Source organism: Nerophis lumbriciformis, linkage group LG04 (genome assembly GCF_033978685.3).
Source record: "Nerophis lumbriciformis linkage group LG04, RoL_Nlum_v2.1, whole genome shotgun sequence".
Lineage (NCBI taxonomy): Eukaryota > Metazoa > Chordata > Actinopteri > Syngnathiformes > Syngnathidae > Nerophis > Nerophis lumbriciformis.
In genome coordinates this window covers 58,803,579-58,815,000 of record NC_084551.2, presented here as the reverse complement: position 1 = coordinate 58,815,000, position 11,422 = coordinate 58,803,579, and the positions used below count along the sequence as shown (strand labels likewise).

Here is an 11,422-nt window from a genome sequence, read left to right as displayed (position 1 = left end):
TTGTAAAAAAAACCAAAAAAAAAAACCATAATGATTTATACAATTTCAGAATGTGCTTGTTATGTTTTTAAACTAAGAAAACAATCTGAAGTTGTCTTTATTTTTAAGTGTTGGTGCCGTGATTTTACCAGTCCGGCCCACTTCGGAGTAGATTTTTCTCCATGTGGCCCCCGATCTAAAATTTGTTTGACACCCCTGTCCTATACAGTATATACCGTACTGTATACCGTATTTTTCGGACTATAAGTCGCAGTTTTTTTCATAGTTTGGCCGGGGGTGCGACTTATACTCAGGAGCGACTTATGTGTGAAATTATTAACACATTACCGTAAAATATCAAATAATATTATTTAGCTCATTCACGTAAGAGACTAGACGTATAAGATTTCATGGGATTTAGCGATTAGGAGTGACAGATTGTTTGGTAAACGTATAGCATGTTCTATATGTTCTAGTTATTTGAATGACTCTTACCATAATATGTTACGTTAACATACCAGTTGGTTATTTATGCCTCATATAACGTACACTTATTCAGCCTGTTGTTCACTATTCTTTATTTATTTTAAATTGCCTTTCAAATGTCTATTCTTGGTGTTGGCTTTTATCAAATACATTTCCCCAAAAAATGCGACTTATACTCCAGTGCGATTTATATATGTTTTTTTCCTTCTTTATTATGCATTGTCGGCCGGTGCGACTTATACTCCGGAGCGATTTATACTCGGAAAAATAGGGTAATTGTTTTATCTTGACAGATTGAAAATTAACACCAATGAGTTGACTGATGAACATCATCACATCATTTATTCAGAAAATATAAATAACGACAAATAAAGTATATATACTATTAACCGCAACAGGTAATTGTAAAAAAAACCCCAACAACAACATTATGATTTGTACAATTTCAGAATGTGCTTGTTCTATTTTTAAACAAAGAAAACAATCTGAAGTTGTCTTTATTTTGAAGTTACGGTGCCGTGATGTTGCCAGTCCGACCCACTTGGGAGTAGATCTAAAATTAGTTTGACACCCCTGGCCTATACAGTCTATACCGTACTGTATACAGCCTTCTATTTAATGAACATTGATGCAGTTCGATGCTCTTCCACAAGTTTTACAATTCATAGTAGCAAACTCTTCCTTCAGATGTGACATTAACAATAGTCGAGCCTCTCCAAATCAACACACTGATTGGCCAGTGTTTATTGCCAGCAAGCATAGAGTCAAGAAGTGTTTTGAGTACAACCCTCCTCCTTCGTTTGGCCCGTGTGACCAAGCTCGGCTGAAGCTGCAACTCCCCCCATTAGGTTTAGTTCGCATGGCAGCTCAGTGTGCTGCCTTTTTAAATCGCTTGTTGCTCCAATGAAAAAAAGGACTCTGTGAGTTGCGTACATTTTTCTTTTTTTTTGGAGATAGTTAAAATGTATTTAAAGTATTTGCTGTTTTGTGCATGCGGCTCTTTTGTTGGGCTCTGTGATATGCTGTCACACTTGCATTCGGTTTGGAGGGGGGCAGTCGTAGTTTTAACCTTATATAAACACATGCTTTTGTCAGATTAGAGTATTTTACTGTGCATTGTAAAATCTGAGGTGGGGGAAAACTGTGGAAACATAAAACGTGGCTGTCTACACAAAAACCCTGAAATGTATAAAATAGTCATGTCTGCAGCAGATGTTAAAACATTCAAGAACATCAAATATAGTAGAGAGGGGGGAGCTATGGCATTGTACCAACATTATTTGAAGGAGAAACCATACTGTGCTATCATATGGCTGTAAACTGCTGACTAAGTATTTTGAGTTAAGGCACAAGTAGCGAACATAAGAGGAGCGCTGGAGCCACTATGTGGATAAAATAGTCACTACAAGTTGAGGTCAAGAAAGACTACTGTGAGGTTTCAAATACTTTGCAAGAAGAGCTACAGTACAGGCCAAAAGTTTGGACACACCTCATTCAATGTGTTTTCTCTATTTTCATGACTATTTTCATTGTAGATTGTCAATGAAGGCATCAAAAATATGAATGAACACATGTGGAGTTATGTACTAAACATGTTTTATATTCTAGTTTCTTCAAAATAGCCACCCTTTGCTCTGATTACTGCTTTGCACACTCTTGGCATTCTCTCGATGAGCTTCAAGAGGTAGTCACCTGAAATGGTTAGCACTTCACAGGTGTGCCTTAGGGTTGATTCGTGGAATTGCTTGCGTTATTAATGGGTTTGGGACCATCAGGGCCACGACATTCACCTCTCATCCTCAGTCACTAATCTGGGTGTTAGAATGGACCATCACCTGACCTTTGAGGCTCACATAAAACAACTGTGCAAGACCTCCTTTTACCACCTCAGGAACATTGCAAAACTCCGCCCCTCACTCACTCTCTGATGCCGAGAGGCTCGTCCACACCTTTGTCTCCTCCAGGCTAGAGTACTGCAACTCACTTCTTGTTGGAATCCACAGCAAGAACACAAACACAAAATTAGAGTAGGGTAGGCTTGTACGGTATACCGGTACTAGTATAGTATCACGGTACTAGTGATAGTACCGTGACAGGCTAACCTCCTCCAACCGCCGAGGACAAAGCTCCGAACAATGGGAGACCGGGCTTTCTGCTCCACCGCTCCCACTCTGTGGAACGCTCTCCCTGACCACCTGAGGGTACCACAGACTGTGGATGCTTTTAAAAAAGGCTTAAAAACCCTTCTTTTTAAAAAAGCCTTTTTTTTTTTTAGATATATGTGTGCTAGTTCTAGCTATTAGGCTATTCTAGTTTTTTTGGTTTTTTTTAATGGGCTGTAGCACTTCAAGGTTGTTTGCTCAATGTAAAGTGCTTTTACAAATAAAATCTATTATTATTATTATTAGTTGTGTTGTGAATGAGAAGGTGTCCAAACCTTTGGCCTGTACTGTATTTAATTTAATTATTTCTGCAGTCCTAGAATAGTGAGATCATCAGGTAGTCTTGTACACTACATAATGTAGACCTCCATGGGCAAGGCTAAAAGATATACAGTGACTTAGAGAAAGCAAGATAAAGGGCAGGAAAACTTACTAAAATGTTCATGGAATTTTGCTTTTGCATGTAGTGAGACAAATACAAATTGAACAAAGAATGACGATAGAATCTCCCAAAAACTATTTTTTACCAGGACACATCTGGGTGTACAACTAAATTCCTGAACTTCTTAAACTACACACCTATGACATGTGCAATAAATCCCAGAAATAAATTGATTTTTTTTCTTTTTCTTTTAGCTCTAGGTCTCGGTCTCGATCAAGATCGCGTTCAAGATCTCACTCGCCACTTTATAACCGTGACAAGAAATACTTCAAAGGATACCAGAACAACCGTGAGTTCCGGGGCTACCACCGTGGCTTCCGGAGGCCATACAACTTCCGAGGCAGAGGACGGGGCTACTTCCCACGTGGACGGTACCAGCGTGGAGGTGGTGGTGGTGGTGGTGGTGGTGGGAGAGGCTATAATTATAATAATAATAACAATAATAATTTCCGTGGCAACTGGAAGAATTACAAACAGAACCCCCAGAAGCAGCAAAAGCAGAACCATCCAAGCCAGTACAAAGAGCGACCCGAGCAACAAAAATTCTCTGGAAGTCCACCTCCAGGACACTCGCGCCACTCTGACCGATCAGTTTCTCCATTATCCAGGCAATCACAGCATTCTAATGCTTCCTCCCACTCCTCTTCTCCCAAAAGTAAGCCAGCCTTGTTGCTGGATAATAAAAATGGTAACAATATGAAAGAGGAGCCCTTGGCTTCCAAGGAGGTCCAGAAGGAAGGAGCAGATGGAGATCAAATTGAGGCTAGAAACGCCAAAGAAGGTCAAAGCGGTGGGAAAACTGAGAGGGGCTGGCAAGGCTTGATGGACTGTGACAGCAGTCCAAATCGAGCCAGTCCGGAAAATCCTGCTGTTGTTGCTCAGGACCGGCAAAACTCTGACCAGGCTGGTAACTCCACCCAAAACATAAAAAACACCAGCAATGGCTCCCCCTCCTGGCAGACAGTGTGCAATTCATCCTCGACAAAAAAGCTTTCACAAGAAGCGCTAAATCAAATGCTTTCCAGCCTTGACATCCTCAACAGTGAGGAATACCCAGATGGAGAAAAAACTGCTATCACCATCGCCTTCAGAAAGTAAGACTGGTTTTATTCTTACATTAGACACAATCAACATTTGCATGCCCAATGACCTCTGTCTTTATCTATCTTCATTTAGGTTTTTAAAGGAGCACAATAAAAAAACTAAATCCACTTGTGGAAATGACAAGACTACAGAGGAAAATACAATCGATACGGAAAAAGTCAACATCAATGGTCAAGCACCTGCCAGGTTTGCTGACCCTGTGTCAAATCAGTACAAAAAAGACGCTGCTGATAAAGTGTCTGTAAACCATTTGTTGAAAGCTTCCCCTTGTCTGTCTGACGAGGAAGAGGATGTGATAACCAAAACTCATTTTAAGTCACTTCAAAAAGACAAGCACAATGGGAAGGACTCCTGTAATCTGAGGTCCAAGACAACCCAAGAGCAGTCTGATGAGTGCTTTGACAAATGGCACAGTGTGGGAGCTGACAGTGAGCTGGATGCCATGGGAGAGGAGATGTGCACCAGTCACAAGTCAGCTGCTGTTACTGCCGCCATCGCTCGGCGGGAAATGGTGGGGGATTTTGAAGAACTAGGTTGCAAACCTAGAAAGGTGTCTAAATCTCCCTCTACCCTATCTCCCACGCCACCACTGAGGCAGATGTTTATGGTCACCGGAGAGAGCTCATCTCTGTTGTCCGCAAGAAAACTGGAGACAAAGATTAATGTTAGAATGAATTTCCTTGGAGACAGCTTGATAGGGTAAGTTACGGCCGTGGTAATTGTACTTATGTTGTCTTGAGCAATGAATTGTTAATAGTGTTTAATTGTCCTATTTCAGCACTTCAGAGATTTTAGCTCAGGAGCGACAATTGTCTCAGGACCTGGTGCAGTCTTCAAAGAGGGGCCAAGAGTTTCACTCCATCTTTCAACACGTTCAGGCCACGCCACAGCAGAGGACTCCCTCCGAGCTTTTTGCTCAGCACATTGTTACCATCCTTCACCACGTCAGAGGTGAATCCTGGAGGAACATAAACCTAGATGGTCCTAAGGCAATCTTTTTGTTGAACTGAAATACTGTAAACAAACAACTAATCAATGCATGGTTCATGATCATCAACTACAAACAGCTCAATGGCCTTGTGGTTAGAGTGTCCGCCCTGACACTGGAAGGTCGTGAGTTCAAACCCCGGCCGAGTCATACCAAAGACTATAAAAATGGGACCCATTGCCACCCTGCTTGGCACTCAGCATCAAGGGTTGGAATTGGGGGTTAAATTAAATTACTGCTCTCCTCGCCTCCCAGGGGGTGTACATGGGGATGGGTCAAATGCAGAGGACAAATTTCACCACACCCAGTGTGTGTGTGACGATCATTGGGACTTTAACTTTAACTTTAACATGCTGAATCACCATATCAATGCGATGTTTGCTTTGACTAAACATGTAAAAAAGTGCCTGAGTGAAAAGTTACAAGAAACGTTAACAAACTTTCAAAAAAAACCTTTATCACTGACTGATAATCCTAGAAAGTTTGGGGCAGTGTGGCTCAAATGGTAAAGCAGTCATCCAGAAACTTGAGGATCCCTCGTACAGATCCAGTTTCCGCCATCCTCATCACTCCCATTGTGTCCTTGGGGAAGACACTTCATCCACCTTGCCTCCAGTGTAGCCCACACTGGTGTATCCCATCCATCCATTTGCTACCGCTTGTCTCTTTCGGGGTCATGGGGGGTGCTGGAGCCTATCTCAGCTGCATTTGGGCGGAAGGCAGGGTACACCCTGGACAAGTCGCCACCTCATCACAGGGCCAGCACAGATAGACAGACAACATTCACAAACTAGGGCCAATTTAGTGTTTCCACTGGTGTATAATGTAATTAAATGTTTGATGGTGGTTGGAGAGGCTGTTGCCGCAAATTATGGCTAGTTAAGTTTTTACTAAGTTTCAAGACTAAATGGGCGCCCCAGTCCTATCCTAGTAGGACCTTTTTAATCCCTGATCATTAAGGAAGACTCAGTCTAGAGCCAGGAAAACTAGTAGTTATGTGAAAACAAAATTTTGCTGGGTTAGTCGGGGAAGCAAACCAGTGCCATCTCCCATTCTTATTGCAACCATCACAGAACTGGCTTTTGTTTTACAACAGAAACTGAGCACTTGTGAGTCTTTGCACAAAGTTCTAATCGAAACAATATTGGTAAACGACATGTGGATAGTGTTCTATGTTTAATACTGAATCCAGAATGGATGGAAAAGGACCAATAATCAAGCAATAAAACCTAATCCCTTTACTCTTCATGCAGGTCAGCACTTTGCGCCTTCAAGAATGACTCTTAACGAGCGATTCACCGTGTACCAAAGGCAAACTGCGCAGAAGGAAACCCTGAAACCAAGACAAAGTCCAGAGATTCACAGGTAGAGTCGCTGGGTGAGGGACCCCTCTCACCCTTACTTTGCAGTGTGGCGTCACTTCCTCATAGTTCGACAGCTTTCAGGAGTTTCTCTCCATTTGTCTGCCTGACAAGTCCACTGTTTCCCCATTTATTTGTTTTCATTCTGAGTGGAGGTCAGTTTTTCATTCTTTGTCCTGTCAGATGTTGTCCTCATAGTTCAGTGTGGCTAACAAACCACATGTCTGCCTTACTTAACTTTTCTTTTGTGTCTTCCTTACAGGAGAATTGACGTTTCACCAAGTGCATTTAAGAAACACTCTCAGGTTTTTGAGGCAATGAAAAGCGCAGAAGATGGCACTTACAAGGTGACTGAATATTTTGCACTATGAAGTATAATTGGGGAACAAATCAAACAAGCAGACCAGTGAACAAGCCAGGTGGCTTTATAGCGTGCTCTCCCTAGAAATGAAGCCTGCGCTTTTCCATGAGGGGAGATGCAAGTCAAGTCAAAGCAAACTATGGCATTGCGACTTGGTTGTCAGTCGGTTATTATGTCGGCACAAGCCTGACCAAGGCTCATGCGTAAAATAAAGTCAAAGTGGATGCTGCTGTGCCCGAGCTGTTCAAAGGACTAATTGTCTTTGTAAGTATCCTTCAAAAACAAACAACGGAAATAACCAAAAGAGCAACCTTGTGAGCAGCTAACCAAATGGATAATCTTAGAAAACTCACAAAACACAATCTTCTGAAGTGTCTAGCACTAGCTAATATGGTGCACCAATACATAGATATTATTAAAAACTACAAATGTTGACTTTATTATGTTTAATTACCAAGAATAAGGTCTGTGGAAAGTGTATCTGCCTTATAAAGGAGAGATTAACCAACATGCTTAAAGAACTGCGTGCTATTCTATTTCTCACCAAAGCCTTTACAGTTGAACAAGTGGATTTCCCTACAATGTATAAACAAAACAATGTTGTAGGTACATTGTTTAAAGACAACCAACTTAAAAACATAGACTGATGGATGGTTGGAGCTTGGACAGATTGGTTGTGTTTTATTCATACCAGAGAGGCTTGTCTTCTTGTTCTCCAAGCAGCATGGCAGACTTCAAAGAATCTACACACTAGTCCAAAGTCTGTACACAACATTGTGTTGTGTTTTACTTTGCTCAGGACTCTGGGGAAAAAATGAAGGCTGACCCAATGGACCTACGCTTGGATATCGAGCGTCGTAAAAAATATACCAGCCGCGAAACAGATTACAGCCACGATGAAGAGGTTTCCCCCATCTCTCATATGAATAGCGAGAGATCTGTGGAAAAGTTGTCCAACAGCAACAAGAAACCAAAGTATGTGCAAACACGCAGACTTCTGCTCACAAAAAGAATTTAACAATGATGGAATTTGGACGTACCATTTCTCTTCCGCAGGGTCAGTGAGAGCAAGGGCTCTCGATCCAGGTCGTCCTCATCTTCGTCTTCCTCCAAATCCCAGAGGGATGATTTACCAAAGTCGGAGCTCAAAGACGAAGGTTTTAACAGGCTTCGGCTGTGTCCAAATGAATTACCTGGACCTGCTGAGAAAGAAACAGCATGGAGAGGATTTGTAAGTCAAACTCTTTTGTGAAACACCACAGATCTGAGCTACAGGTGGCCACGTTTCTATTTCTCGAATTATAGCAAATACAATTTCGTGGAAGAGGGTGGAAGAGAGGAAATCACCAGGGAGACAACTCACATTGCAATCAAGACATGGCACTACAACCCAATCATGAAGAATGGAATACAGAGTGTCCTCCAAAGAGCAGAACATACTACTTGGTAAAACCACATTTATTCCAGCTACAAAACCCAAAACCAGTGAAGTTGGCACGTTGTGTAAATGGTATATAAAAACAAAATACAATGATTTGCAAATCCTTTTCAAACTTTATTCAATTGAATAGACTGCAAAGACAAGATAATTAACGTTTGAACTGGAAAACTTTGTTATTATTTTGCAAATATTAGCTCATTTGGAATGGCACAATTGGCAAAAAAGGACTGAGAAAGTTGAGGAATGCTCATCAAACACTTATTTGGAACATCCCACAGGTGAACAGGCTAATTGGGAACAGGTGGGTGCCATGATTGGGTATAAAAGCAGCTTCCATGAAATGCTCAGTCATTCACAAACAAGGATGGGGCGAGGGTCACCACTTTGTGAACAAATGCGTGAGCAAATTGTTTAAGAACAACATTTTTCAATGAGCTATTGCAAGGAATTTAGGGATTTCACCATCTACGGTCTGTAATATCATCAAAAGTTTCAGAGAATCTGGAGAAATCACTGCACGTAAGTAGCAATGCTGAAATCCAAAATTAAATGCCCGTGACCTTCGATCCGGTACTGCATCAAAAAGCAACATCAATGTGAGGATATCACCTCATGGGCTCAGGGACACTTCAGAAAACCACTGCCCGTAACTACAGTTGGTCGCTACATCTGTAAGTGCAAGTTAAAACTCTACTATGCAAAGCCAAAGCCATTTATCAACAACACCCAGAAACCCAGCCGGCTTAGCTGGGCCCGAACTCATCTAAGATGGACTGATGCAAAGTGGAAAAGTGTTCTGTGGTCTGACAAGTCCACATTTCAAATTGTTTTTGGAAACTGTGGATGTCGTGTCCTCCGGAACCAAAGAGGAAAAGAACCATCCGGACTGTTATAGGCGCAAAGTTCAAAAGCCAGCATCTGTGATGGTATGGGGGTGTATTAGTGCCCAAGGCATGGGTAACTTACACATCTGTGAAGGCACCATTAATGCTGAAAGGTACATACAGATTTTGGAGCAACATATGTTGCCATCCAAGCAACAGTATCATGTCTTTCTGCTTATTTCAGCAAGACAATGCCAAGCCACATTCTGCACGTGTTACAACAGGTTGGCTTCTGGGTACAAGACTGGCCTGCCTGTAGTCCAGACCTGTCTCCCATTGAAAATGTGTGGCGCATTATGAAGCCTAAAATACCACAATGGAGACCCTGGACTGTTGAACAACTTAAGCTGTACATCAAGCAAGAATGGGAAATAATTCCACCTGAGACGCTTCAAAAATGTGTCTCCTCAGTACCCAAACGTTTACTGAGTGTTGTTAAAAGGAAAGGCCATGTAACACAGTGGTAAAAATGCCCATGTGCCAACTTTTTTGCATAGTGTTGCTGCCATTAAATTCTAAGTTAATGTTTGTTTGAAAAAAATTGTTTAGTTCGAACATTAAATATCTTGTCTTTGCAGTCTATTCAATTGAATATAAGTTGAAAATGATTTGCAAATCATTGTATTCTGTTTTTATTTACCAATTACACAACGGGTCAACTTCACTGGTTTTGGGTTTTGTAACTTGTTGAAGACAAATGACGTAACTACTTTTATTTTTGTCACAGCACGACGACAGAGACAGTGAGGTAGTCTCCCAGTGGACAGCTAACCAAGGGCAAGGCCGAGGCACCTCCACCCGGGGACGCGGCAGATTTCTCATACGCAAAGCAAACACCGGTCCAAATGTCAAATGGGCCCACAAGCTCAACGGTGATGAAAAAAGCGGTGAACAGGAAAACGGGACGGATCGGGAACATGAAGATGGAAATACTTGAGTGTAAACGCTGACCTCCTAAGAATCTTAAACTGTCTTCTTATGGATAAATCACTGTTTCATACACTCACAATGTTATTGTAGTTCTTATAAAACAATTGATAGAATTTTATTCCACTGGCAATACAAAAAACTCACTTTTGTGCCTTAAAACCTAAATACATTTTATTTGACAGACTGGTTTTTATAATCAGTAATCAGTACACTGTTATTAGAATCGTAGGAAACGGACCCTGATCTGACAGAGGGACCAAACTGTAAAGGGTCAAAACGTAACAGTCTTTTGTTGGTTGGCTTATCAGATTTTACGATAGTCGAGCATAAAATGTGATAATGCTATTCATATTGTGACATTCTGCTTTTAGTAGGGGTGTAACGGTACGTGTATTTGTATTGAACCAGTTCGGTACGGGGGTTTCGGTTCGGTTCGGAGGTGTACAGAACAAGTTTCCATACAAACATATTAAGTAGCCGCCTCCCCTTCCTTCTGCCTCTGTCAGTCCTCTACACAGCACCCAGCATTGTTCCACCCACACAACCATCTGATTGGTTACAAACAGAGCGGTAACAGCCAATCAGCAGTGCGTATTCAGAGCGCATGTAGTCAGTCCTTAGCGTTTAGCAGGTAAGCATCAGGCAGCGGACTCTCCCCAAATGATAATAAACACCTCCCAGTCAACTACTAGTAACATCACTATGAGCCCGTTGACCTTCAAGAAATATAAACTGCAGCTCAGCTCGCTCGCAGTTCTGGCTTGAGGTGAAGGCTAATTCGCTTTTAGCGTAACGTTAGCTCTTTTGCGGTGAGTGTGTGTGTGTGTGTGTGTTATGGACAACAAAGCCCTGTCTGTCTGTTATTTCACTTTACCTTTTTCTGTGTTGATTGAGCTGTGTTGAAGCAGCAAAAAAGGACATTATATTAAATGAAGAGTTTCTGTCTCTGATAGTTGATATAATAATGTAACTGCATCATTAAGCCTACATGAACTCCATGGTGTTCAGGGTTGAATAGTCTCTCCTATTGCTATTGTACTATTTTTTCAGCTATAGTTACAGTAATCATTAGTAATGGAGCAGCCTAGTTTTGAATGGCAGGGTCCCTGCTATTACATGTTGATAAAAATATAACATTTGCATAATAAAAATCAACTACAGGCTTCCCAAATGCTGTAGTAAATTAAGCATGATGAGTTGACTTGAAACTGTTTAATGTTGCACTTTTTATATGTAGAAGAAAAGTTTTGTCATTGTATTTAATCTGAGCAACAACTTGAGGCA

The 11,422-nt window shown here is 41.5% G+C and overlaps 1 protein-coding gene across 3 annotated transcripts in view; it reads left to right on the top strand.

The window, feature by feature from the left end:
• The window catches only part of thrap3a (thyroid hormone receptor associated protein 3a), a 32,614-nt gene extending 21,418 nt beyond the window's left edge, over nucleotides 1–11,196 (top strand). For 2 of the 3 annotated variants that reach the window (XM_061958536.2, XM_072913099.1), the window contains exons 3-11: nucleotides 3,264–4,163; nucleotides 4,246–4,872; nucleotides 4,952–5,124; nucleotides 6,415–6,526; nucleotides 6,785–6,869; nucleotides 7,683–7,858; nucleotides 7,940–8,114; nucleotides 8,189–8,329; nucleotides 9,936–11,196. In XM_061958536.2, the coding sequence (XP_061814520.2) occupies nucleotides 3,264–4,163; nucleotides 4,246–4,872; nucleotides 4,952–5,124; nucleotides 6,415–6,526; nucleotides 6,785–6,869; nucleotides 7,683–7,858; nucleotides 7,940–8,114; nucleotides 8,189–8,329; nucleotides 9,936–10,145 (2,599 nt within the window). In that variant the 3' untranslated portion in view covers nucleotides 10,146–11,196. Of the gene's footprint in view, nucleotides 1–3,263; nucleotides 4,164–4,245; nucleotides 4,873–4,951; nucleotides 5,125–6,414; nucleotides 6,527–6,784; nucleotides 6,870–7,682; nucleotides 7,859–7,939; nucleotides 8,115–8,188; nucleotides 8,330–8,602; nucleotides 8,700–9,935 lie in introns of those variants that run through there. The other variant, XM_061958545.2, reaches the window with a different exon arrangement.
• Nucleotides 11,197–11,422: the final 226 nt, after the last annotated feature.